The sequence below is a fragment of the Erinaceus europaeus genome, chromosome 1 (genome assembly GCF_950295315.1).
Source record: "Erinaceus europaeus chromosome 1, mEriEur2.1, whole genome shotgun sequence".
NCBI classification, from domain to species: Eukaryota; Metazoa; Chordata; class Mammalia; order Eulipotyphla; family Erinaceidae; genus Erinaceus; species Erinaceus europaeus.
This window is the reverse complement of record NC_080162.1, coordinates 6,373,970-6,400,979: the sequence shown is the minus strand read 5'-3', so window position 1 is coordinate 6,400,979 and position 27,010 is coordinate 6,373,970. Positions and strand designations below refer to the sequence as shown.

Below are 27,010 nucleotides of genomic sequence, written 5' to 3'. Positions count from 1 at the left end.
TTTGGTTTCTCTCTTTGACGGAAAAAAAACTTAATATTTTAGTCCCTATCTGTCTTTCCATGAAACAAATATTTAAATGTTATTGACATTTTTTTAAATTTTTGATGTCAAAATCACCATCACCCCTCCTCAAAATCTTTCGTAGCTGCACTTTTTTTTTTTAAATTAAAATACCCTCTGCCTCACACTAACACCTATGTTAAGTGATTACTATCCAGGTGGTTCTTACTTTTTCCTGTATTCATGTAGAATCTTATATCTCAAGTGAAATCATTTTCAGAATAATTTGATTTATATAGAGTAAAATGTGAATAGGTCATTATTATCCAATTCATATTATGTAATTTATAATCTAGGCTAGAGAGATGAGTTAGGCTGCTTAATAATTTAATACTTGGTTTCCCTGTCATCCTTTTTACAAACACTGATAGGCTGTCTAGAAAGTCTTTGGACTGTTTTACATGTTGATAAGCTCCTCCTTATGCTGAGATAATTATTACTCTGTTCTTTTAAATTTTTAACATTTTTCCCTAGGCAGTTTTCTCTGACCATCAGTTTTAACATTTCTCTCTCTCTCTCTCTCAGCAAAATTGTACAGGACAGAAAACAGTAATTTACTCATACCCTTCAGAAGTTGGTTTTAGTTTTGGTTAATCAGAGCACTGTTTAGTTCTGACCAAGATCATACTGGGGATTCAACCACTGGCACCTTTGACGTCTCAAGCAATAAAGTATTTTTTAATTTTTATTTTTATTTATAAAAAAAAAAAAAAACACTGACAAAACCATAGGATAAGAGGAGCACAACTCCACACAATTCCCACCACCAGAACTCCATATCCCATCCCCTCCCCTGATAGCTTTCCTATTCTTTATCCCTCTGGGAGCATGGACGCAAGGTCACTGTGGGATACAGAAGGTGGAAGGTCTGGCTTCTGTAATTGCTTCCCCGCTGAACATGGGCGTTGACAGGTCGATCCATACTGGCAGCCTGTCTCTCTCTTTCCCTAGTGGGGCAGGGGTCTGGGGAAGCGGGGCTCCAGAACACATTGGTGGGGTCATGTGCCCAGGGAAGTTCAGTTGGCATCATAGTAGCATCTGGAACCTGGTTGCTGAAAAAGGAGTTAACATATAAAGCCAAAGAAATTGTTGACTACTTGTTCAACCTAAAGGCTGGAATATTGCAGATGAAGATTTTGGGTCTCCATTTTGGAAATAGCCTGTATGCCTATTTTAGTTATATTCCAAAGGGCCCATGACTATATTAGTTTTTTCCTGAGCCTGACCTCTGATATGCAGGTGGACCCAAGTTATTGTTTGGGGAGATAATGTCATGGCTGGAAAAAGGGTTATAAATCTGTATCAGGGAAGAGAGTAGCTCCCAAATGTGGGAAAAGTGTATGAATATTGTTGACTGTAGACTCTGTTGAATTTAAGAATTTTTGCATTGACCTTTCAGCTCTTGCCCCAGCCTGTTCTTCTGAGTTCTTAACTGTAACCTCTGCATTAAAAGACAGATTAACTTTGTGTTTTCCTTTTCTGTTCCCGTGGTTTTGGGTATTGCACAAAAACAAAGGACTCTGGGAAAAGAGAGGAAGGAAGTGAAGAGGGCATTTTATTCTGAGTACATAATGGTTGAAAAGGAACTGTGTTGAAGCTTCTGCAGGGACCTATAAGAGGAAGAGAGGAAATTATACCCATGGGCCAACAACTGAACTATAAAATATTAACCCTCAATAAAATTAAAAAATAAAATAAAAATCTCAGTCTTTAACAAAAGAAAATCAAATGAAAGTTTGCTCACATGTATATCTAATACTAAAGAGATGCTCAAGCAAAATGAGAAATTCAAAAAGATGACTTTTAAATCCAGAGTTATCAGTGAAGTCACTGATGAGAGAATGGGAATTCTAGCTGCTTATTGATATACCCTTCAACATTTGTTAAACTTTTCTACAATACTGTATTTAAGTAAGGGTTAACTGTGGTCCTCAAGGCTTATTTTTCGCCCCCACACAAATCAATATGCATTAAATTCAATTTCTTCCTCTTTATTTTAACATAATGATATTCATTAGTAGCAATTTTGATATACATTCAAGTTCTGTATTCAAATATTTAAATGTCTTCAATATTTTCTTGAGAAGTGGAATATATGCTTTCCTAAGAGTTCATGAATTTCAAGTTTTCAATTTTCATCTCACAAAACACAAATACTCCCTTCTCGTTTTAATCCCCTTACTGGCTTATATTAAGTCAGTTCTCTAAGAATTATACATCAATATGAGATTTGACATGCAAGAATCTAATTAGGAGAAATTCTGTGAGAGGAATGAGAGAAGGCAACAGGGTGTAGGTCAGATCACATGTGTCTGATCCCAAGGAGAGGAAGGGATAATTTGTATCGAAATCTGTTTGGCAACTCTGTCATTGAAGGGACTATTTTGTAACTTAGGTAAAATTCCATCCCATGACTGAGTAGTCTGCAAACCATAAGCAGATGTCAGTGAGGTTCTGTATGTCCCAGGAAAAGATTCATCTTTGCATCAGCCTTTGTCAATCAAAAGTAGCCTTTAGGAACTAACCTTCCTGACATGAAAAAACAACAAAGGATTTGAAAACTCAGTAATTAAGACCTTGGTGATCAAATATGCTTGTTATAATTGGAGATCTGTGGTACCTAATCTCACTGCTGCCTCATTATGTCCAGATATGATAATGAGACTTTTCAATGATGCACTTGGCTCTTGTAGAAAATACTTATGTTACTATAGTTAGGAAATACATCATATATATATATATATATATATATATATATTATTAAATATCCAAAACATATATGTTTTTAATTTACACAAAATATTAAAATCACATTAAGAGTTCAAATACATAATATTGCTTGAAAAGATTGAACTTGTAAGTCAAATGAGCTGGCAATTGGTAGGATGACATTTGACCTTCATCTTAGAATGATGGGCTAAGACCTAGCTAGATACACTGGGGTTCACCTGTCATCAATTTTAAAAGTAAACATCAAGAAAAGGTCAACATGTCTGGAATGGATCATAGAGTCTAAATGTGAATATTGATACTGAGTAGTAAATGTAATATTTTATATAATTTATTTAAAAATATCATTGACAACCATTTATAAATCTTCCAACGAATTTTAAAAGTAAAATATATCCACACTGATTATTAAAATTTGCATTATTTAGTGCTATGTTGTTGGTACTTATTTTTAAAGATTCATGCATCTTAAAATGTAATTTCTTAAATGTTTTATCTTTATTTATTGTTTGGGTAGAGACAATCTGAAACAGAGGGACTGGGTGGTAGCACACATGGTTGAGTGCCCATGTTTCAATGCACAAGGACCCGGATTCAAGCCCCCAGTCCCCACCTGCAGGGGGAAAGCCTCACCAGTGGTGAACAGCGATGCAGGTGTCTCTCTGACTCTCTCCTTCTCTATCTCCCCCTACCATCTCAATTTATGGCTGTCTCTATCTAATAAATCAATAAAGTTAATTTAAAAAAGACTTTTTAAAAAGAGAAAGAAATTGAGAGAGAAGGGGGTGATAGGAAGGGAGAGAGACAGAGAGACACCTGCAACACTGCCTCATCACCTGTGAAGCTTTCCCCCTGCAGGTGGTGACCGGGGGCTCAAACCTGGGTCCTTGTGCACTGTAACATGTGCGCTCAACCAGGTACACCACTCCTGGCCCCAAAATGTAATTTCTATAGAACACAAATTCAAAATTTAAATTTGTGTTTATTAAAAGAAAATGAGTAAATGTAACTAAATATTTCTGTTAACCATATTCAAGTTTCTCCTTTTTTAACTGTTCAAGAGACATCAAGGCATTTTCAATTTCCAGCATGATTCAAATTTAATATGTAAAGTCCAACATACTAATTTACACATGAATATTTTGATAGTGTCCCAAAATGAGAACTCATGAAAGGTGGAACTAATATTGTCAGTTTTGCAGTTGAGTTCAAATACGTTTCTCCATGGGTTTTTTTCTTTCTTTTCATATGTGTGTTCTTGCTAGAGCTTCATTACCGATCAAGGGAGAAGAGTGAGTCTGTGTGTTCAAGACTATACTGTAAAATTAAAATAAATAATTACAGAACACATACGAAAGGAGGAAGAAAATGGAAATTAGAAAAGAAGGCAGAGCAGGTCAAGCTAAGATGAGTCATCTTTAGTAATGAACATTTCTGTGGGAAATGACATAAAGAGGGCTGCTTACATGTGAATATATAAATATTTCTTGCAAATATTGATCTCTACCTGCCATCATGAGATCAACTTTTTGTCAAAGATTCATTTGTGGGTAAAAGATTTCTGCTTTTACTATTTCAAATGGTGAAAAGTAGAACATGGGACTGGGAAAAAGATTAATAATATAGGTAAGCTCACTAGCAAAGAGTATCATTTACTAGAGGTGTTTTCTACTTAGATGTATTTTTCCACATGAAGTCTGACTTTATCTGAAGATCTCCTTTCTTTTTCTATTACAGTATAAAATAGATTTTGCCCTTTTTGCTTGAAGGAGTGATTCTGACAGTCCTTCATAAAAACCTTTCAAATATGGAATTTAATTTCTTTTTTACATTTTCAAGTTATGCATAGATTGACACTTGCTCATATAGTAGATCCAAGCAAATATTTCATCAACGAAAGACTCTGGTTTTTAATATCACTGTTTAAGATATAAAATCGATTTTTATATAAGAGAGCTATTAAACATTCTGCTCTTCCTTACCTTATATCTGTAACACATTTTAATTCAAAAAGACATATAGCACATTTATTTTATTGATATGTAATGCAAACATTTTTTGAAGCAAAATGGCATAATAATTTTCTAAGGTTTCAATCTTAGCTACAACACTTGCTAGCTGTTGAAAGGACTTGAGTAAATTGTTTAGGAACTCTGAAATCAGATACCTAAGGATACAAGACACACTAAATAACCAGAGAAGCAATTTGTGCTGCACTAGGAAAACATACTCAAGAAATAAATTGCCATATTATTAAAATATGCTTAATCCAGGCATTAACTGGATAAATATTTTTTTAAATACAGTCCTTTTTCACTTTATTTTTATTAAATATTTTCATTTTTTTTTGTTGAGACAGAATGAAGAGAGAGAGGGAGAGATAGAGAGACAGAGAGAGAGAGAGAGAGAGGCCAGAATCTTGATCAAATCTGACATTGGTGGTTTCAGAGACTGAATGTTCAGCCTCTGGATCCCCTGGCATGCAAGTTCTGTGCTGTAACAAACTGAACTATCTCTCTACCTCTAAGTACTTTTCACTCATAAGAGTTTAGTCACAGAAAGGTTAACAGTTCCGACAGTCTAGTTCTCATGGCAGTACCAAAGGCTGTAATAAAATTTCTTCAGTTTCTGTGTTTCTGTGATGGGTTGAAGGACACTCATGTGCCATAATATAAAACAAGAAAAACGGGAACTAAGTTCAAATTATCTCCCAAAAATGTAAAGACGGAGCAAGAAACAGACAGCCGGAGTAATCACCTCTAATATTCTCCCTCTCATATTAATCATCCTGATTTGTTGTTAGAAGTTAATGGATCTATCACTAGTAATGGACAAACCCTACAAGCCAGCAACCTATCTCCTGAGAATTTATCCAAAAAAAAAGCAGATGAGATTTGGGGTCTTCATGTTGGGAGAGGCTAGGAAATCAATACTTTAAGTTCTTTCCAAGGGGCCTATGGCTTTAGTAATTTTTGCCTGAGCCTTATAACTAACGTGGGATAAAAGTATTTTTTGGGAAGATGGTTTTAGTTGGGGAATAGGACTAGGAAGCCTTATAACTAACGTGGGATAAAAGTATTGTTTGGGAAGATGGTTTTAGTTGGGGAATAGGACTAGGAAACTGGATCCGGGCAGAGAGTAGCTAAGATTTCTTGTGCCATTCTTTCTTCTGAAATCGAAATGTAAGTAAGATCATCTAACATTTGTATTTTCTTGCTGGGCTAGCTTCGTGTGCAGGAGAGAGACGACCAGGGACTCAGGGCTGAGCTGAGAAGCAATGCAATGTTTATTGAGAAAAGAGTCTGTATTTATACTCACTAAGAAGGAAACAGTAGGGTGGAAAACAAGATGTGAGGAAGAGAGGGTGGAGCGAAAAGAGAGTGGGAAACAGGGTGTGACTAGGAGAGGGGACTGAGGGAAAAGAGAGTGTGGACCAGTGGGATTAAACCAGTGCCCTGCAAACAGGGCATGTCTCAGACAAAATAATTATTATGTAAATAGACCAACATCTTTAAGCAGGGGGGAGCTGGTGTACTGCCCAACATTTTCTATCTGACCTATTTCACCAAGCATATTATTCTCAAGTTCCTTTCATCATTTTGAAAATGGAAATGTTTTCTTTGTTTTGATGACTGTAATATTTATGTATATTTACATTTTTCTTTATCCATGCACCCCTTAATGGACAGTTAAGATTATTTCCTTGCCTTGGCTATTATAAATAGTACTGCAGTGAACACGGGGGTGCAGATAATTCTTCAAGATAAGGGATCTTGTTTAGTCTCAATATATATGCTCAATGCTTCATGAGTGCACATTTCACTTCCTCTGTTCTGTCTATGTATATTTATTGACATACAGATGACAGGCATCTATGACATGTGTTCAATAATATATAGTGAACACATGAGTAACTCTCCTTGGATAAAATAATTGACTTTTAGATAACTTAGTTATCATTATTGCTTTTAAGTCTCAGAGCCATCTTTCTATTTATACGGATCCCACTGCATAGTAATTATTTCTGAATGAATGAATGTCTGAATGACCTATCGACTTTCCAAAATATTGTAAGTGAACATGCAAAGGAAAAAAAGATGATCTCATTCAAGCAGGGTAAATGTAAAATAAATAAATAAATAAACTACCTTGAGATCTGAATGCTTAACTATGGTTACTTAGGGTGGAAGGAGAGCAGAGAGGATAGGAGAAGGAAGATGTAGTGATGGCTTGGGAGAGAGATCGCCATCTTGGCACTAGGTGTGATGGAACAACACAGCTGAAGAGAAGTGAAATTATCTACCTAAAGACTTACACAGTCCCATAAAACAGAGAGAGATTGTGTTAGAAAGGGAAAGTCGATGTGTATGAGCCATAGTTTATAGCGCGGACTTAAATAAATAGTACTTAGGAAAAAAAGTCATTATTTTTTTCATTGAAGGCCAGGTGATAGCGCTCCTGGTTGAATACACATGTTAAATTTGCAAGGACCTGGGTTCAAGTCTCTGGTCCCCACCTGCAGGGGGAGTACTTGATGGGTGGTGAAACAGGGTTGCAGGTCTGTCTGTCTGTCTCTCTCTCTCTCTCTGTCTCTCTCTCCTTCCTCTCTTGATTCTGGCTGTCTCTATCAAATAAATAAAGATTGTAAAATAAATAATATTTTTTATTTTTTTTATTCATTTATAATTGGATAGAGACAGAGAGAAACTGAGAAGGGTGGGGGAGATGGTGAGGAAATGAGACAGAGAGAGATCTACAGCTCAACTTCACCACTCATGAAGCTTTCTCCCTGCAGGTGGGGACCAGGGGCTTGAACCCAGGTCCTTGCACACTACAAGGTGTGCACTTTACCCGGTGTGCCACCACCTGGCCCCCAAATAATGATTTTTAAAAAGAAAGAACATTATGTTATGTTGATCATTTTGGCCCTCTATGAGACAATTGTGTACAGCATTATAACATTTAAGCAGAATGCCTGAGAAATGGAGCTCATAAGAAAGTGCATTGACTTTAACAATAAATCAAGAGAAGTTAGGTCGTGGGCAGGCTGTGGAGAGAATCTCTACTGCTCTGCTGATGGGAATGTAAAGTGGTGCGACCAGCATGGAGATCAGTATCCTTAAACAAATCCAAATGGAAGGGAGACCGGCGGTAGCACAGCTGGTTAAGTGAACGTGGCACAAAGCTCAAGGACCTGCACAAGGACTGGCATAAGGATCCTGGTTCAAGCCCTGACTCCCCACCTGCAGGGGAGTCACTTCACTGGTGGTCAAGCAGGTCTGCAGGTATCTGTCTTTCTCTCCCCCTCTCTGTCTTCCCCTCCACTCTCCATTTCTCCCTTTTCTATCCAACAACGATGACAACTACAGAATGGTCTTGTTCAAAAGGAGAATATAGACATTAATTATGCATATGTGAAAACTATATATATCAACCTATTTTCAGGAATGTGGGAGAAGTATAGTGGTTAGTATGGGAGTGGGGATAGGGACACAGACACTTAATGAAGGGAGTGGTGAAAAAAATAAATTAAGAAAATAAAAATCAGAAAGAGTATTAATAACTCCCATACTCTTGGAGTTGATTACTGTGTGCTGAGCATAAGGAAGGTTTTATGTATGCAGGATGCCTTTCTGAACACTCAACAATTTTCTGAAAGAATGTGATGTCCCTTGGGAGTCGGGTGGTAGCGCAGTGTGTCGTATGCTTTACATTGGCTTGTTCTAGCCCTCCCCCTCCAAGAGAATTGGATGAGTCCTGTTAATTTCGCGGGCCTCCTTGGCCCCGCCCCAAGGGACCCCGGGAGAGGGTTCCGGAGTCCAAGAGTTCCTGAGTTCCTGAGTTAGACTGAGTTCCTGAGTTCCTGAGTTCGAGAGTTTCAGGGTTACAGAGTAAGAGAGAGTTCCAGTGTGCCAGAGTTTCAGAGGGCTCTCAAGTACGAGAGTTCCAGAGTGCCAGAGTTGGAGAGTTCCTGAGTTCCAGAGTAAGAGAGAGAGTGCTTGTGCCGCCGCAAAGAGACAGCAGAGTTCTGTTTGGTGATTAGTTTGTCTTAGTTTGTGAATCGTTGTTCCTGAATAAAGAAATACAGCTTCCCTGCCCAGCCGTTGTCTCCGCGTCTCTGTTACCCGCCCATGAAGCTAGAACCGCCCGGCCAGAGCCTCCGAAATTTTAACAACAGCAGTGGGTTAAGTGCAGGTGGCGCAAAGCACAAGGACAGTCTCAAGGATCCTGGTTCAAGCCCCCAGTTCCCCACCTGCAGGGGAGTTGCTTCACAGGTGGTAAAGCAGGTCTGCAGGTGTCTATTTTTCTCTCCCCCTCTCTGTCTTTCTCTCCTCTCTCCATTTCTCTCTGTCCTAACAACAACATAAATAACAACAATAATAACTACAGCAACAATAAAAAAAACAACAAGGGCAACACAAGGGAAAATAAATAAATACATATTTAAAAAAAAAGAATGTGATTTCCCCACTTTACAGATAAATTAAGATCAAGAAGCCAAACATGCTCCCAAGGTAGTATTGCAAATACGTGGTAAAGTGGAATTCCAGTTCAGATTGCTTATAACAGTATTCCTTTTAAATTCATTGCTGACAATCCATCCATTGCTGTGGGTTTAAGATAAGACTTTGGTGTGTAGAGTGATTAAAGAAAGAAGGAAGACAGCCAGAAGTTAGGGTTTCGTCATTGCCCAACAATGGAGTTTTTCAACCATTACCACTGGAAACTGTGTTCATGTTTTATAAATGGCACTCCTGGATACAGCCCCGGCACCTGCTAAATTGGAATCATTATACATAATCCAGAAAATGTGAGGGTTCTAATGAATTGTTCAGCCTGTTCTGTTTTAAAGTTTAGGACGAGATAAAACCCATTAATGAGAATAAAAAGTGAAAAACAAAAGGGGAACACTTAACCTAGAACACAAAGTTAAATCTGAAACTGTTTACTGAATGTGTATAAATTGTTTCCTATTTAGGGTTTTAGTTTTTCTTTTCTTTTTGTCTAACACGTGGCTACTTTGTAATCTGTGTAAAAGCAAAAACCCTTTGCAATACTAAGCATACTTTGGAAATACGTTTTTCAAAGTGTCAACATATTCTAATCTATTATTTAATTTTCTTTATATATCCTGTTCTAAGAATTCTATGAAATCTTTCATCTTACTCCTGATTCATGTTTTTCTTAGCTGCTTTTTTTTTTTTTTTTGGCCTCAGTTAAATGTGTACAATTCAATCACCCTGATTTGTAAATCCAAGGTTACAAGTAACAGGAGTTCCAGTGAGTGTTATTTTTTTTTCCATTTTCATTAAATTCCATCACAGAAGATATAAAAACAATTACTTAATTGGCACTGATTTGGAAATATATTGAATTCAAACATGTCAAAATAAATTAAGTTTGTCTCTCAGTAAAAGAAAGCCATTGAGCCAGACTGAATTCCAGTGAAATTTTATAGTGTCTACATACAAACACTTTTATATCCTGAAACTGCACTGCATTTAGAAATAATTAGAAGCTCTATGCGACACTTAGAACATTTAATTTTATTGTTACTTCTTACATCCAACAATGAAAGTGGATTTCAAATTGTGGAATAATTGTCTTATCGATACTTATACTGTAGAAACTGGACTGAGCATTTAGAAATCACAAATTCTACAATTTAATATAGTCATTGTTCAGGTGATTTAGCTAAGTTGAAATCTATTTAATTGAGAGACATTTATTGTCAAATGACAAATTTAAGAGAGTGATCTGATAGATGTGCACTGATGTATGCATCTCTGAGACTAATGAGCTCCAATGTGCAAGGTCCTTATGTTAAAGTTAAGATCATTTGTTGGCAGAAGGAAAATAGAACTGCTTCACTAGGCTCTTCTAGTGTGAGAAAGCTTTCTCAGGGCAGGGGTGGATAGCATAATGGTTATGCAAGGAGATTCATGCCTGAGGCTCCAAAATCCCAGGTTCAATCCCCTGCACCACAATAAGTCAGAGCTGAGCAGTGCTCTGGTAAAATAAATAAACAAATAAATAAAGCTTTCTCATCATTATACTGGCAATATTTATGGCTTTTCATGATATATAGTTAATACCAAGGCAAAGGGATTTGTAAGAAAAGAAATTTAAAAAGAGAAAAAAAAAACTAGGTAGTCTTTATTTAACCATAATTCATTTCTTATACACTTGTTACATATGTTGTGATTGGCTAATCAGAATGAAAAGAAGAAATGATAAATAATATCTAATCGGAATGAGAATAGGAAACTACCTTACAGCTTAATCTAGAAATAAAAGAAATGTAAGTTCATAAAAGTTACATTTGTCTTAAAAAGATAGATTTCCATTAGTTATTAAATGTGAAATTGAATATATTATTTTTCCATTTAAAATTCATATTATACTTGTATAATGGAACATGCAGGGTTCGTTCACTACTTTTATCTCTCTCCTTATTAATGTATGTCCATCTTTCCATCCTGCTTCCTCCCCTATTTTGATGTCTTTCTAACTTCTCTGTGTTAGATTGTATCCAATGTTAATGGATGTCCATCCTGCTTCCCCCCTTCTATTTTGATGTCTTTCTAACTTCTCTGTGTTAGACTGCATCTAATGTTAATATATGTCCATCCTGCCCCCCCCCCCCATTTTGATGTCTTTCTAACTTCTCTGTGTTAGGTTGTATCCAATGTCTTCAGTTTGTATTCAAATTGTGTATGGCTACAAGGGAAATATATCATTTGACCCAGTCATGTAACTGGCACTTTCCAGTACAAGAAACAAAAATTAAATGATCATGAACCCTTTGGAATAGACCTAAAATAGAACTACTAGCTATTTTCAAAACAGAGACTCCAAATCTTCATCTGCAATATTCCAGCCTTTAGGTGCATGATTAGTAAACAGCTTGTTTGGCTTTATATGTTAACACTTTTTCAACCACCAGGTTTCAGGTGCTGTCATGATGTCATTCAGACATACCTACACAAATGACCCCACCAATGTGTCCTGGAGCTCCGCTTCCCCAGAGCCCAGCCCCACTAGGGAAAGAGAGAGGCAGGCAGGGAGTATGGATCCAGCTGTCAACACCCATGTTCAGCAGGGAAGCAATTCGAGAACCCAGACCTTCCACCTTCTGCATCCCACAAGGACCCTGGGTCCATACTCCCAGAGGAATAAAGATTAGAAAAGCTATCAGGGGAGGGCATGGGATACAGAGCTCTCATTTTATACACATTTATTAATCTAGTCAAGACAATATTGGAATGTTTTTAACATTTATTTTCCCTTTAGTTGCCCTTTTTATTGTTATTGTAGTTATTGTTGTCATCATTGTTAGATAGGACAGAGAGAAATGAAGAGAGGAGGGAAAGACGGGGGTGGGGGGGGAGAGAGACTCCTGCAGACTTGCTTCACCGCCTGTAAAGCGGCTCCCCTGCAGGTGGGGAGCAGGGGGCTTGAATGGGGATCCTTATGAGGGTCCTTGCACTTTGCGCCCCATGCACTTAACTCGCTGCACTACCGCCCAACTCCCAAAATTGGAATTTTTAATAGCATGTTTTGACTCTGGAAGAAAGAAGTATGTTACAAGAACTAAGACAAAGGTTAATGGGTAAACCTTTTTTTTAATTTTTTTAAATTTATTTTATTTATTTATTTATTCCCTTTTGTTGTCCTTGTTTTTATTGTTGTAGTTATTATTGTTGTTGTTGATGTCATTGTTGTTGGATAGGACAGAGAGAAATGAAGAGAGGAGGGGAAGACAGAGAGGGGGAGAGAAAGATAGACACCTGCAGACCTGCTTCACCGCCTGTGAAGCGACTCCCTTGCAGATGGGGAGCCGGGGGCTTGAACCGGGATCCTTACGCCGGTCCTTGCGCTCTGCGCCACCTGCGCTTAACCCGCTGTGCTACTGCCTGACTCCCAATGGGTAAACCTTTTAATTAACAAATAGTGGCATGCTTAGAACCTAAACTTTTTCTCTTATTTCAGTTCTTTTTTCAGTTTTGATCATTTTCATCATATTGTTAAAAATTCATTTTTAATGTGTGTGTGTGTATATATATATATATATATATATATATATATATATACATATATATATATATATATATATATATATATATAGTAATTTTCTAAGTCAGGGTCTGGCATATTATTTTTTTTTCTTCTTCACTATTATAAGGCAGACTCTTTCTTTCAGCTAAAGAAGCCAAAAAAGAGAGTATGAGACCAAGGAGGGGCACCAGAATGTAGGTTGCTTCCATGGCACTCTTGTGTGGTTCTAAGATTCGAAACTGGGCTCTGGGTTTAAGCCCCAGCTCCCTACCTGCAGGACTGGCACTTCAGAAGTGGTCAGGCAGATAGTCAGGTGTCTCTTTCTCTTTTATTTGTATTTTATTTTATTTGCTTCCAGGGCTATTGGGTCTCAGTGGCTGCACTATGAATCCGCTGCTCCTGGAGGCCATCTTTTCCTCCTTTTGTTGCCCTTGTTGTGACTATTATTGTTATTGTTGATGTTGTTCATTTGTGTATAGGACAGAGAGAAATGGAGAGAGGAGGGGAAGACAGAGAGGGGGAGAGACAGATAGACACCTGCAGACCTGCTTCACTGTCTGTGAAGTGACTCCCTTGCAGGTGGGGAACTCAGGCGCTCGAACTGGGATCCTTAAGCCATTCTTGCGCTTGGTGCCACGTGCACTTAATCCGCTGCGCTACTGCCCGACCCCCCTCTTTCTTTTTTCCTGTCTTCCTCTCCCTGTCTGTTTCTCTCTGTCCTATCAAAGAAAAAAAGAGGAAAAGGAAGAAAGATCATTATTAATCAGTAATGAGAAAATATAAATAAAAAAGAAGAAAGTAGGAAGGAAACTGAATTTAAAAAAAAATTATTAGTGATTTAATAATAATTAGGAAGATTATAAGATAACAGGGGTACATCTCACAGTTCCCACCACCATAGTTCTGTGTCCGATCCCCTCCATTAGAAACTTCCCTGTTGTTTATTCCTCTGGGAGTATGGATCAAAATTCTTCATGTGGTGTAGAAGGTGAGAGTTCTGACTTCTGTGATTGCTTCCCTGCTGAACATGGGTGTTGGCAGGTGGGTCTATGTCCTCAACCTGTTTCTGTCTTTCCCTAGTGGGGCAGGACTCTGGAGAGGTGACACTCTCACATTGGTGAGGGCCTGCTGAAAATTTAGTTCTTATGTAAAAGAGAGCAAACACCTAAATGATTTAAACACATCCATTCACAAAAAATTCAATTTAGGAATATTATCTCATAATATGACTAGTATATGTTTTCTCATGTCATACTTATATTGTATGTACAATGCATGGGGTGCAGTAGGTAGGAGCTGTGGCTTCTGTAGTTGCTTCTCCCCTGGACATGGGCATTGGCAGGTAGATCCAGACCCTCCAGCCTTTTTCTCAAGAGCCCAGGAGATGCGAGGGTCCAGGACACACTGGTGAGGTCATCTGCCCAGAGAAGTCAGGATGGAGTCATGGTAACATCTGTAATTTGGTGTTTGGAAGGTGGAATGGCCTAAATTGAGGCAACATGATTAATGAACAGGAACCAAAAAAGTAATTTTAGAGCAGATTAGAAATCTTAGGGGAGAAGAAAGCTAGCAATTCATTTTTGGCATGTTCCTGAGGGCACACAACTATGGTAGTTTTGTTTAAGTTTGATAGCTAGCCTGAAATTTGATAAGAATATTGTCTGAGAGAATGGTATTGGATTAGGGCAGTGAGTAGCTCCTGTTTTTTTTTTTTTTTTTTTTGGATAGGACAGAGAGAAATTGAGAGGGAAGATAGGGAGAAAGAAAGAAACCTGCAGAACTGCTTCTCCACTTGTGAAGTGACCCACTTGCAGGTGGGGAGTCGGGGGCTCGGAACTGGGATCCTTGCACAGGCCCTTGTGCTTGGTATTATGTGCTTGGTATTATTCCTGTCTTAACCAGGAATGCCACCGCCCAGCCCCTGCTCTGGTTCTTGAAAAAAAAATAATCTGTGGATAAATTAACTATTTACCTGCATCCACCTGACACTAAATATTTATTTTTTAACACTGACTTAATTATGTATTAATTATTGGATAGAGACAGAGGGAAATTGAGGTGAGGGGAAGTAGAGAGAGAGAGAAAAACAGAAACACCCACAGCCCTGTTTCACCACTCATGAGGGTTTCCCCTGGGATAAGTGGGTACCCGGGCTTGAACCTGGGTCCCTGCACACTGTAGTGTGTGCACTTAATTAGGTGTGTACCACTTCCTGGCCCTGATAATTTTATATCGGGATATATTGGGACTGGATGATACAAATAGCTATGAACCAGCACAGTGACATTTACAATTGCAAGGAAATGAATATTTATTAAAATAATTATGTGATGTCCTAGTTATAAAGATCCAAATTACATTACCTAGTAGAATTGAGACTTTGACAATGAAATGTACTGTTGAAAATATATACATATTAAGTAAATATAGGGTAATGTGTAATATAAAGCATTGAGTGGGGGCCATGCCTTGTCATTGTGCATTCTGGATTTGAGTCCTGCCACCGGCATGAGGAAGTGGCACCACTGTGGGAACAGCTCCACTGCTAAAGTGTTTAATACTCTATTGCTTTGCACCCATCTGAAATAAAAAAGGATGAAAAGGACATTTACAAAAATGGACAGCCTGACGTAAGCGCACACACTGGCAATAATACATAATGTACCGATAAAGGTATTGTGAATTTTGTGATGCCATCCATCCCAAGTAATTTAGTATAATTAGAGCTTCTCAGCAAAGCAAAAATAAGGACTAGACCCAAACACTCACAGACACTTTGTTTCAACCTGAAACAAGTAATAAGTAATATAAACTTCAGAGGGACAATGTATGCTAGCCAGCTGAAGAATGAAAGTGTATCCATTTATTACTTTTAGTGAAGAAGGTGTTAGACACAAGTGAAAAGAAATTTGTATGAGCACAGTAGTGCGGGTAACTGTCTTAAAATGCAGATAATGTTTCAATCTTAACAATTTGGATTCAAGTCATTTTGAATATGGTTAGAATTAGAGTCTGAATGTAGTACTCTGTTGAGGCCTTCAGATAATCATGCAACAACTTAAATCGATACACCTAAACTAACACATTCAGCTATTCAGTTCACAACTTCCATGATGATAAAATACACAATAAAAAAAAATAAGTCATTATTTCTAAATTTACAGACCTCCTCCAGTAAGTGAACTTGCCAGCAGAGGGACAATGGTCGGCGTAATTTCAGCTGCTGCCATCAATCAGAGTATTGTGTACTCCATTGTCGCAGGAAATGAAGACGGTGAGCTCCTATTCCATCTGGTTTTGGTAATAAAATTGGGACTGGACTCCAGTTAGTCAGATGGAATTATTCTTCACTCGATTTCCTAAGAAAATGTGTTCACTATACATAGAATTGATCATTACATGTTGAATCTGACTAAAAGCTTTGTTATAGTCACAAAAGTGATTTTTTTTTTCTCCTCAAGGAAACACTAAGTATAGGATTCTGGAAGTCTTTGTCTCTACTTCGTTTGTCAATATTTTCATGACAGGTTCTCAGAAGCAAGGCTTCACTGTTTTCAGCTTTCTTTATCTGGCAGTCTCTATAACCACTTTGCAGTGCCACATATCCACCATTAATATATGCCACAAGATAGTCCTGAGGACATTTCAAAATCATAAATAATTTGAGTGTCCAGTGAGCCACAGGGGATATTATACCTCAGCCTAATTAGGTATGTCACCAGCATTATAAGTAAATGAATAATCTGAGTTTTGTCTATCAACTTTCACTGACAGTGGAATGATTTGCTAACCTCTAGAATATAGTTTATAGTTTAGTCTTTCTCATTGATTCCTTGTTCCTAAGATCAGTTGATTTCTCTTTTTCTAGGCCTTCTGGCCTGGTATATTGTAGGTGATCAAGAAATAGTTTGCATTACTTTAATAAATATATGAATATTTAACACATGGATGCATTTAATGTTGTCAAGCATTTTGGAAGGAAATCACAAAGGTACAATTTCAGTATTTCAATGGCCGTATATTAGTAGAAACAAATGCTCAGCATTACTCATTGTTATGACTGATCTGATTCTTACAGTACTATTGTCCAGGAGGTCTAGCTTGTCCATCTCTTCATTTAATTTTCTTGTTTATTTGTTTATTCTCTGCTTCCTTGATCTGTCTAAGTGTAAGAGTGGGGTGTTGAAGTCTTCCACTATTGTTGTATTACTACTGATGTATTTTTGTAGTTCTTTCAGTAGGTGTTTGATGTATTTAGATGGTCCCTCATTGGTTGCATAGATGTTAATAATTGTTAAATCTTCTTGGTTGATTGATCCTCTTATCATTATGTAATGGCCTTACCTATCTTTTATTTAATTTAAAGTCTGTTGTGTTAAGATTAGAATGGCTGTTCCTGCCCTTTTTTGTGGTCCGTTATCTTGTATGATAGTTTTTACCCTTTCATTTTAAGCCTGTGTTTGTCTTGTTGGGTCAGGTGGGATTCTTGCAAGTAGCATATGGTTTGGTTGTGTTTTCTGATCCATATTCCCGCTCTGTGTCTTTTAATAGGTGAATTTAAGCCATTGACATTTTTTAAAAAAAAATTTATTTTATTTTATTTATTCCCTTTTGTTGCCCTTGTTGTTTTATTGTTCTAGTTATTATTGGTGTTGTTGTTGTTGTTGTTGGCTAGGACAGAGAGAAATGGAGAGAGGAGGGGAAGACAGAGAGGAGGAGAGAAAGATAGACACCTGAAGACCTGCTTCACCGCCTGTGAAGCGACTCCCCTGCAGGTGGGGAGCCGGGGTTAGAACCGGGATCCTTATGCCGGTCCTTGTGCTTTGCGCCACCTGCGCTTAACCCGCTGCACTACAGCCCGACTCCCGACATTTATTGATAGTATGGATTTAAGGTATCGCTATGCCAACATTCAACAATATTTTATTTGCTCTGATATATGGCAAGTAGTATGCTCATGTTCTTCTTTATAAGAGGACTTTTAGAACCTCTTTCAGGGTAGGCTTGGTGATTATTGCTTCTTTTAACTGTTGCCTGTCTGCGAAGGTTTTGATCCCTCCATCTAGTTTGAATGAAAGTCTAGCAGGATATATTATCCTTGGTTGAAACCCTTTTATATTGAGGTCTCTATAGATATCTTGCCATTCTCTTCTGGCTTTCAGAGTTTGAGTGGAAAAGTCTGCTGATGGTATATGGGTCTTCCCCTGTATGTGACTTTTTGTTTTTCTTTTGTAGCATTCAGGATCCTTTCTTTATTCTTGATTCTTTTCATTGTAACTATGATATGTCTTGGTGTCTTCAGGTCTGGGTTGATTCTGTTTGGGAATCTCTGGTCCTCTTGGATCTTAATGTCCTTTCTGTTATTTAGGTCTGAGAGGTTTTCTTCTATTATTTCCTCTAGAATGTTTACTTCCCCTTCCTCTCTTCCACTGGTAGGCCAATTATGCAAATGTTACTTCTTTTGTGATCATTCCATATATCTCTGCTGTTGTTTTCAGTGTCTATCAATCCCTTTTTTTAAACTCTTGCCTCTTTCTAAAGTTTTCTCTAGCTCATCCTCTGTCTGGCTGATTCTGTTTTCTGCTTCTGTTAATCTGCTTTCCCTTCCCTCAGCTTCCTTCTTCAGTTCAGTTATAGTATTAGCTTGTTCTGCTAATTGGCCTTTTAGTGCAGCTATCTCAGCTTTCAGTTCTCTCATTACCTCAAAGTAGCTAGTATTTTCCTTGAGGATCTCACCTGTTGTTTACCTAATTATGACAGCCCTTTCCTCCATAGTCATCTTCATTTTTGTGATTATTAGGTTCATTATTGCTTGCATACTTTTCTTATCTATGGTGACATCTGACTGATTTGGAGTTTCTTCTGGACTCCTGTCATGATTCATTGTGGTAGCAGTTTTATTTGCTTTGATTTAAACTTTTTTATTATTATTGATGTGGTTTTATTTTTCTGTTCTATCATTCTTCAGTTGCTGTGTTTTAAGTACAAGCCATGCTATACTAAAGTCTTTTCACAAATGCAGTCACAAACCTCAGAAATTACTATAGCAACTGAAGGAAGGATTGATGCAGTTCAACCAATACCAGTTAGCCAAACAGTACCACCAGACCAAGAAAAGAACAAAGAAAAAAAAAAAAAAAACAAGAGAAAGGAAAAAGGCAAAGCTAGAAGAGACAATATGCAAATCAACTGACCACTATAAACTCTAGGGTTAGCAAGAGGAGAACGGAAAATATAAGTGAGATACACACACACACAGAGAGAAGGAGAGAGAGAGAGAGTCTATTCTGAGTCAGATTTTCCACAAAATAATTCAAACTATTGTCAATGAATTCAGAAAGCAAAAGGAGGAGGAAGAAGAAGAAGAAGAAGAAGAAAAAAAAAAAGCCATGAAATAGTTTTGTTTTTTTTTTTCAAATTAGCTAAGGGGAGAGAAAAAGAAGGGTGGAGGCAAGAGGCAGAGAGAAACAAGTTCCTCCCACAATGGACAGGACACTTATCAATGGAAAAAGCAACAACAGTTAAATTTCATCAACCTGAAGAGGAGGGAAAAGGGACATGTGCATATAATAATATTAATGATAAAATAAAATAGTTTAAAAAACCTAACAGTCACTCTGATCTTGGACTGCTCCAGATTGGTCCTGTTCCTAAATGAAGCAAAGACAACCAATTATAAGAAATACATGTGTATCTCCAGTTAGTCTGTCCCAGGCAGTTCTGAGGCCCTGATTGGCCAGGTATTCTGTTACTCAAATAGTGCTCCAGCCCACCCCCCACTCTCCCTTCAAAAGTAAAAGGAAGAAAAAGAAAAAGGCTTGGGATGACACCCCTCCTAAGCCAGGAATCTTGGTAAAGAAAATAGCTCACAGGAAGCCTGCTAGGAGCAGCTGGCCAGCCCCTGGGATCTTGTTCTGGGGTGGGGGCAAAAGGTGAGTTCATAAATAGTCAAGCCAAAGTTTTTCCTTTCTTTGTCTTTTGGCCTCTGTTTGTCAGCCCAGGAGTGGGTCATAGGACACTTTTTTGGTGTCACTCTGACCACCCAGTATTCACCCTTTTCATGGTTGCCCCAGATATCCTACCCTCTCCAGAGAATCCCATGTTGTAAGCTGCTTCTTTTTGGAGCTCACACCAGGTATTGTCTCCAAGTAGTCCTCTTAGCTCCACCCCCTATTACAGTACTAATTACTTTCCTTTATTCTTTGTTCTTAATAAGTTGTTATGCTCTATCCATAAATATTACCCAATTTCCTTGAATTTCCAACATCTGATTGAAAGTATGCATTGTCATTTTGCGAACCCAGTAATTCAATTTTTATAAAGAGAAGTTTGTGTGTGTGTGTGTGTGTGTGTCTGTTTATATGTGTGTGTGTGTGTGTGTGTGTAGAGGCAAATATTATTAAATACTATGGAGAAAACTAAAGTGAGGAAATGATAGAGCCATTGCAAAAGGTAGGATATTATGTTTATCAATATTCCTTAATCAGTCCACTCAAGTATCTGTGTGCAGATTTATCGAACATAGACATCATGTTAAATGTTTTAAGGTTTTAGAATAATAAAGCATGTTTTCTCAATAACCACATATGATGTAATCTGTTGGCTTTCCAAGTGATCTTAGCAGAAACTAAAATATAATGTATTTTATCTTGCAAAATTAGAAAATAGCAATATGCATTACTTACTAAAATATATGTAACTTACTAAAATCACAAAATAGTTTGTTACACAGAATTAAATGGGTTTCTTTAAAGGAGTTTTTCTTGTAGCCTTCTGTATGCAGAGAGCACTCTGAACTCTGAAGTGGGGGCGATAAATGTAATATGCATTGCTTCTCAGTTAACTGATCATGAAATCACTGACTTCCAGAGAAATTTCTGAGAACACTAAAATTTAGGGCATAGACCAAAGGAAGCTTTGAGAGCAATGGTTTCAAAAGTTGAACCATAAGATTCTGAAAGTCAGTAGCGTGTTACTTTAATGAATTACTCTTATCACAAATGCATGTGCTCCTGTGTGTATGTGTGTGTGTGTGTTAAGTCAAAGTGACTTTTAAAAATAATTATTTTGCTTAAAGTGTGAAGCAAAGGCAATGAAATTATATTTTAATTGCAGATAAGTTTGGAATTAATAACGTCACAGGAGTTATCTATGTGAATGCCCCTTTGGACTATGAGACAAGAACAAGCTATGTACTTCGGGTCCAAGCTGATTCCTTGGAAGTGGTCCTTGCCAATCTCAGAGTTCCTTCAAAAAGTAAGATTTTTTTTTTTTTTTTACTTTCAGGGCTTATAGGAATTTATGATGCAAATTTTATAATGAAATAGATATCTTTAAAGTAAAGTTCTTAGTGAAGAAATAGGGAGAGAATGAACACTCACAGATTGTTTCTGGCCTGATATGTTAACAAGGTAGGCAGTGCTCTCATGCTCCTGAAATTTCAAGATAATACACATTTTTTTAAGTGTTATGTACAATGTTGTTTGAATACCATCAGTGTAATTTAGGTGATAGATAGTGTTTCTATTATTGCATTTGTTTCTAAGACTATAAAGATTTTTACTCCTGTCGCTTTATATATCAACTTCCCTACATTTGACTCTATGCTGTTAACCGAAGTCTAATGCCGATATCTGACCATCCAGTTGGCTTCTTTCATCTGGTGTTTCCAAAGCCTCTCCCCTCTTTACTTCTGGCAAACACTATTTTGTTTTAATAATCTATGGATTTATTTTGGAGTGAAGTTGATTTTATCTTTTAATTGAGGAAATGTTTTACAAAAATATTGGTATTGCAGGAGTACAATTTCTGAAACTCTATGAAATATGTGTTAGTCTCCATCACCCAACATGGAATTTCTCTGTCTTGGTCCTTCACAGCCCACGTTAAATTCAGATCTGATAGCAAGGAAAAATAAGCCCTTTTTTCTTAATTTCATTCTAAGACTCCAACCAACTCTGGAATGAATATATATATTACTATGTTAGGATATTTCTAATATGGTTATATATTACATATTAGAAAGTATATTTTAATGGGTGCCACTAATCTTGCCATGAATTACACAATTCCAGTATTATCTATTTCTATTGAGCAGAAGAAATTACAACTTAAAATTAATGAGCAATTTATATTGGCATTTTATAGTTTATTCCCATTTCAGTGACCACATATTACTAGAAAATATTGCCCTTGAAGCAAATGTGCACCATGCCTTTTTGCTATTACTTATTATTAGACTTATCACTTTCCTTTCTGCCTAGTTACCACTAAGTTTCTACGCTCCATCGCTTAATATTATCCCTTTTCCTTGGATTTCCAAAATCTGATTGAAATTATGCATTGTAAATTAGTGAACCCAGTGGCTCATTTTTTATAAAGAGGAGCAAGTGTGTGTGTGTGTGTGTGTGTGTGTGTGTGTGTGATGAGAATTATTCTCCCCATATTGTCAATGAAATAACAAGAGGTTAAGAAACAATGATCCTTATGATTAAGTGAAGAGTTCATATTAGTCCATAATATTTATTGAGTTTAAAAGTTTAAGAGTTTATTGAGTTTAAGAGTTTTATTAGTCCATAATATTTATTTAACACAGCAGTGTGATATAGTTTGCTCACAGTGATAAATATGTAAAAACCAGATTACAAATGGAATAAGCACAATTTCTGTGATTTTGTCAATAATAGAGTAAGTGGCATTAACTTACATCAATTGAGGATTATTTCTTTGCAATTTAAGCAGGCCATCTTTTTAAATAGTCATATCAATTTCTAAAAAAAATATATTTAGATGTCTCAGAAGATCAGATATAATTTAACCAATGACTTAATAGAAGTGAGGATGAGTGTGAAGATATGAAACATTCACTTTTATTACAAGCCCATTGCTAGAAATTTTATCACAGCCCTTTATTAATCATAATCATCAAGCATAGAAGAGACTATAAATGTCCGCATATGAATACTAGCCCAACTAGTGTGAGAGAACATAGAACAAAAAAGAAAAGGTACAAGATGTCCTACAGAATTTTCTCTATTAATTTTGAAATTAATATTCATAAAAATAAGCCTTTATTTTCATTCAGATCTCACTTATTTATCTCCTGTGGAGAGCTGTCCAGTTGCTTGTAAAAAATCAATGAGATTATTTGAAAAACTAAATTATACAGTCTCTTTGGAATTAAATGAATTAAATTGTCTTAAGTGATTATGTAATATTTCCTTTATTGAACTGTTTTAAAAATAGCAGACTGGGCTGGTAGGACAACATAATGGTCTGCAAAATCATTTCTAGCCTGAGGCTCTGAGTTCCCAGGTTCAATATCCAGCACCATCATAAACCAGAACTGAGCAGTGTCCTCGTCTCTCTCTTCCTCTCAATTCCTTTCCTTCTGTATCTACTCTTTCTTGTTAAAATAAATAAAAATATTTATTAAAAAATAACAGACTAAGTCTTTGAGTTTTCAAAACCTTTACCTGTAATCAATTATGATGCATCACATTTTAAATTCAGTTTTCTAAACTAGGAGCCAAAGGCTGGACAAATTCTAAGTGGCAAACCATGAATTACCTTATTACAAATAAAGAAGTGAAAGTTAGATAAAAACTACATATGTGGTTTTTTGTTTGAAACAAATAAGCAGTTAGAACACTTTGTTGTTTTTAAATTAAAGAACACGACCTTTTTATGAAACAGCTCAGATTTTTTAAGAAAAGAGATAAGTTGAGTTGCCATGTATAATATAATAGAACTACTTCCCATTACTTCAGCCAAATGTGAATCAATGCAATAAAAAATTAGCTACTGGCTAGATGTATAAATGTCCCTGCCCCAGATAATATTAAGAGATGAGCCTAAATAGCAAATTCATGAACTATCCTCTCTGAAATGTGTAAACTAAAAAAGTAAATGTTAGTTTAATACCTCATTCTTTGAATATTGCTGTTAACATTTTATGATTGATCTTTGCCTCTTGATTATGAAATAGTAACTTGTGTGTTATAGCAGAGTTTATTTTAATGATTGTTAATAGCCTCTAATCAATCTCTAGTCCATTAGCAATGCACATAATAAGACCATTATGTAAAACGAGGTTAATTAATGTTTAAAGGTCTATTCTTTCTTCACAATGATATGCCTTATAATCATTAGCTCTACCATATAATATATGAATAAAGGTAATAGAGAGAATATGTTTAATTCATTAAAGAGGTATTTCATTGTACAAAAATTTTGTTAATGAATGAGTTTTCAAACTAATTTTAGTAACATATAACAATTGGATTTACTGTTTAAATATGACTTGGTGACTAAAATGTAAATATTTTAGAACACATTTCCAAATTTTGACACTGGTAAAATTTGGAAAATTTTAATCTTTCAGCTTAGAATATTTTATATGAATAAAATCATAGATTATTATTCCTCAGGTTCGAGCCCCAGACTCCCCAGCTACAGGGGACTCGCTTCACAATACATGAAGCAGGTCTGCAGATGACTATCTTTCTGTCCACCTCTCTGTCTTCCCCTCCTCTCTCCATTTCTCTCTGTCTTATCCAACAATGAACGATGACATCAATAACAGAAACAATACAACAACAGGGCAACAAAAGGCAATAAATAAATATTTTTAAAAAGATTATTGTAAATTCTTTAAAATTCAGAACTAAAACTAACTGGGTATCCATCATTTTAGAAGGCCAATTAGCCAAGGGACACAATTAGTGTAAGAAAACCAAGTTGGAAACAAAACAAACAAAAAAAAACAGTAAACATATAGATTTTTTTAATGATAAATGTTCATGTGATTAAAAAAATGGAATGGGTTATTTAAAACTATTGTGTTATCTTCCCAACCTCTCACTGTCAAACACTGAAGTCAGCTGAAACTCTTGGCCTTCTCTAGATTTCCTTAAAAGTAACTGCTGTTTTTAAAAAAAGAAAAAAAAAAAAAGTAACGCTGTTACCATACTTGCTGATAATACAGAGATCTTGTTTTTATAAGTGATTATTCCCCAGCTGTTCCTATCCAGTGAAATAGAGAATATGGTGTTGCCATATGTACTTGTAGTTGCCATCTGTAGGTATTTTTTTATTATTATTCTAGGATATTCTCCTTAAATAAATTTGATAATGAAAAAGAGATCTAACAAGCAGGTGAACTTTCACAAATAATAATAATAATAATAATAACAACAACAACAACAACAACAACACAGGTAAATGATTTGACCTGCTATAGTTTTAAAATTTTGATAGAATAGAATTCCAGTGTCAGAGACAAAATTTCAATATTCACACCAAATGAATAGCTGGATTTTTAGCACAACAATCAACCTAACAAAGCAGATCCCTAAATTCCACACCCCACAGGAAAATCTTAAGGTCAGGTAAACTTTACAAAAGAATAGAATGTTCTTCTGCTTAGGAACTGTGCACTCAGACATTGTGTCACTTTTGCAGCAAGTAAAGGGAAATCTTCTTCTGGGAGATCAGGTAAATTGCATTTGTGCAAGATATTATTTCATTTTTCAAACTTGGCAGCTGTATCAACTAATCTATGTCCCAGGTGAAAAATGACCTGGATATTGTTACTTTGGCAGAGTTAAGGAAATAAAGAGGCTTTCAATAAGCCTTTTATATACAATCTTTCAACATCTGACCTTTTGTTTTATTGTGGCAATGTGTACTTATTGTCTAGATTCAAGGTGCTGACTTCCAAGTAGAAGAATAGGTTTTGCTAAAGACTGTCAAGTGTACATGCAGTAAAAGTAGTGTATCTGACAAACTTTCAAATAAGATATTTATTCCTCTTTCCTTTTCTAGTCAATAAATTCTAGAAAAAGCAATAATAACCCTTTCTATAGCTCAGTTTATTTTGAAATTCTACAATTGACTTTTTTGAAATCATGGCTTTAGCTTCACTTCGGAGAGCCAACTTTTTCAGATAGGAAGAGAGCCCTCAAAATAGCTCACTTGGAGAATGTCCTACTTTGCCAGGTATACCAGCCAGGTCTAAGCTCAGCCCCAAGATTGAAAGCAAGCTTTGATGCTGTGTTCTCTCTCTCTCTCTCTCTCACCTCAGGGCAGAGAGGGGGGGGGGGGAAGAGGGAGAGGAGGAGATTACAGCAAGAGGGAGAGGGAGAAAGAGAGGGAGAGAGAGAGGGAGTGATTTCAGCAGTGAAATTTCTTTCTTTGCTGTCATATCACTCACATGTTAACAGCAGTGGCTAACAATAACTCAGAGTCATGCAAAGCACATCACCTCCAAAAGAAGCTATCTGAAAGGCTCCTGAAGTATATTTTTATGATTAAATTATAGTTATCTTAAAATTATAACTATTTTGAATATGATGAGAGAGAAATCCATTATTTTCTATAAATGTATTATTGTATTTTGACACAATAGCTTTCTTTGCAATCAGTATAAATGGCAAGAAAAGAAAAACCTTAAACTGGTAAGAAACTAATTCAAACAGCACTGATTTGATTTTGGTGTTTGGCTTTAGGGTACAAGCTTATAAAACATTTTTATTTTCTTAGCTTTTCTGTTTCCAAACAGAATGTCTATGACAAATAATGTGAATGTATCCCCTATGAGCCACTGACTTACAGAGGCATTCCCCATGTTATGTAGGTAGCAAGGTTACAGTGGGTGCCATGTTAGTTGTTTCTGACTCCAGATCACAGGTGTATCTAAGGTCTTGTGTTCATCCTATAAATATGTGGACACAGCTTTGAAATATGTAGTCTGACTTTAGTACTTTAAAAGTTGGAGGAGACTACTTTGTGAATATTAGTATCATGTCATATGTGTGTGTGTGTGTGTGTGTGTGTGTGTGTGTGTGTGTGTGTAACTTTTTGCTTTCCAACATTCTAGGAATTTTGTATAAACACACAGTTGAAATGATTGAAGAAGGAAAAAATCCTGTTAACAGAAACAAATCAGTAATATACAATAGTTCTGATTAGAAAGATCACTTTAAAATGGTCTCATTTTTTCTTCTTTTATAATTTTATTGGGAAATGCATGGTTCATAGTGGAGTTGTTGACACATGGGTTCATTTCTTATTTCTTGTAACAGGTGCCTTCAAAACACTCACCCAAACTTAGATCCTTTTCCACATCATAACCCAGGACCCACAAGCCCAGCTCTCCCCG

The 27,010-nt window shown here is 36.5% G+C and overlaps 1 protein-coding gene across 1 annotated transcript in view; it reads left to right on the top strand.

The window, feature by feature from the left end:
* Positions 1–27,010, top strand: part of PCDH15 (protocadherin related 15) — a 448,902-nt gene that overhangs the window by 319,559 nt on the left and 102,333 nt on the right. The window contains exons 19-20 of the mRNA XM_060189089.1: positions 16,014–16,123; positions 20,965–21,105. Of these exons, the coding sequence (XP_060045072.1) occupies positions 16,014–16,123; positions 20,965–21,105 (251 nt within the window). The remainder of the gene's footprint in view (positions 1–16,013; positions 16,124–20,964; positions 21,106–27,010) is intronic.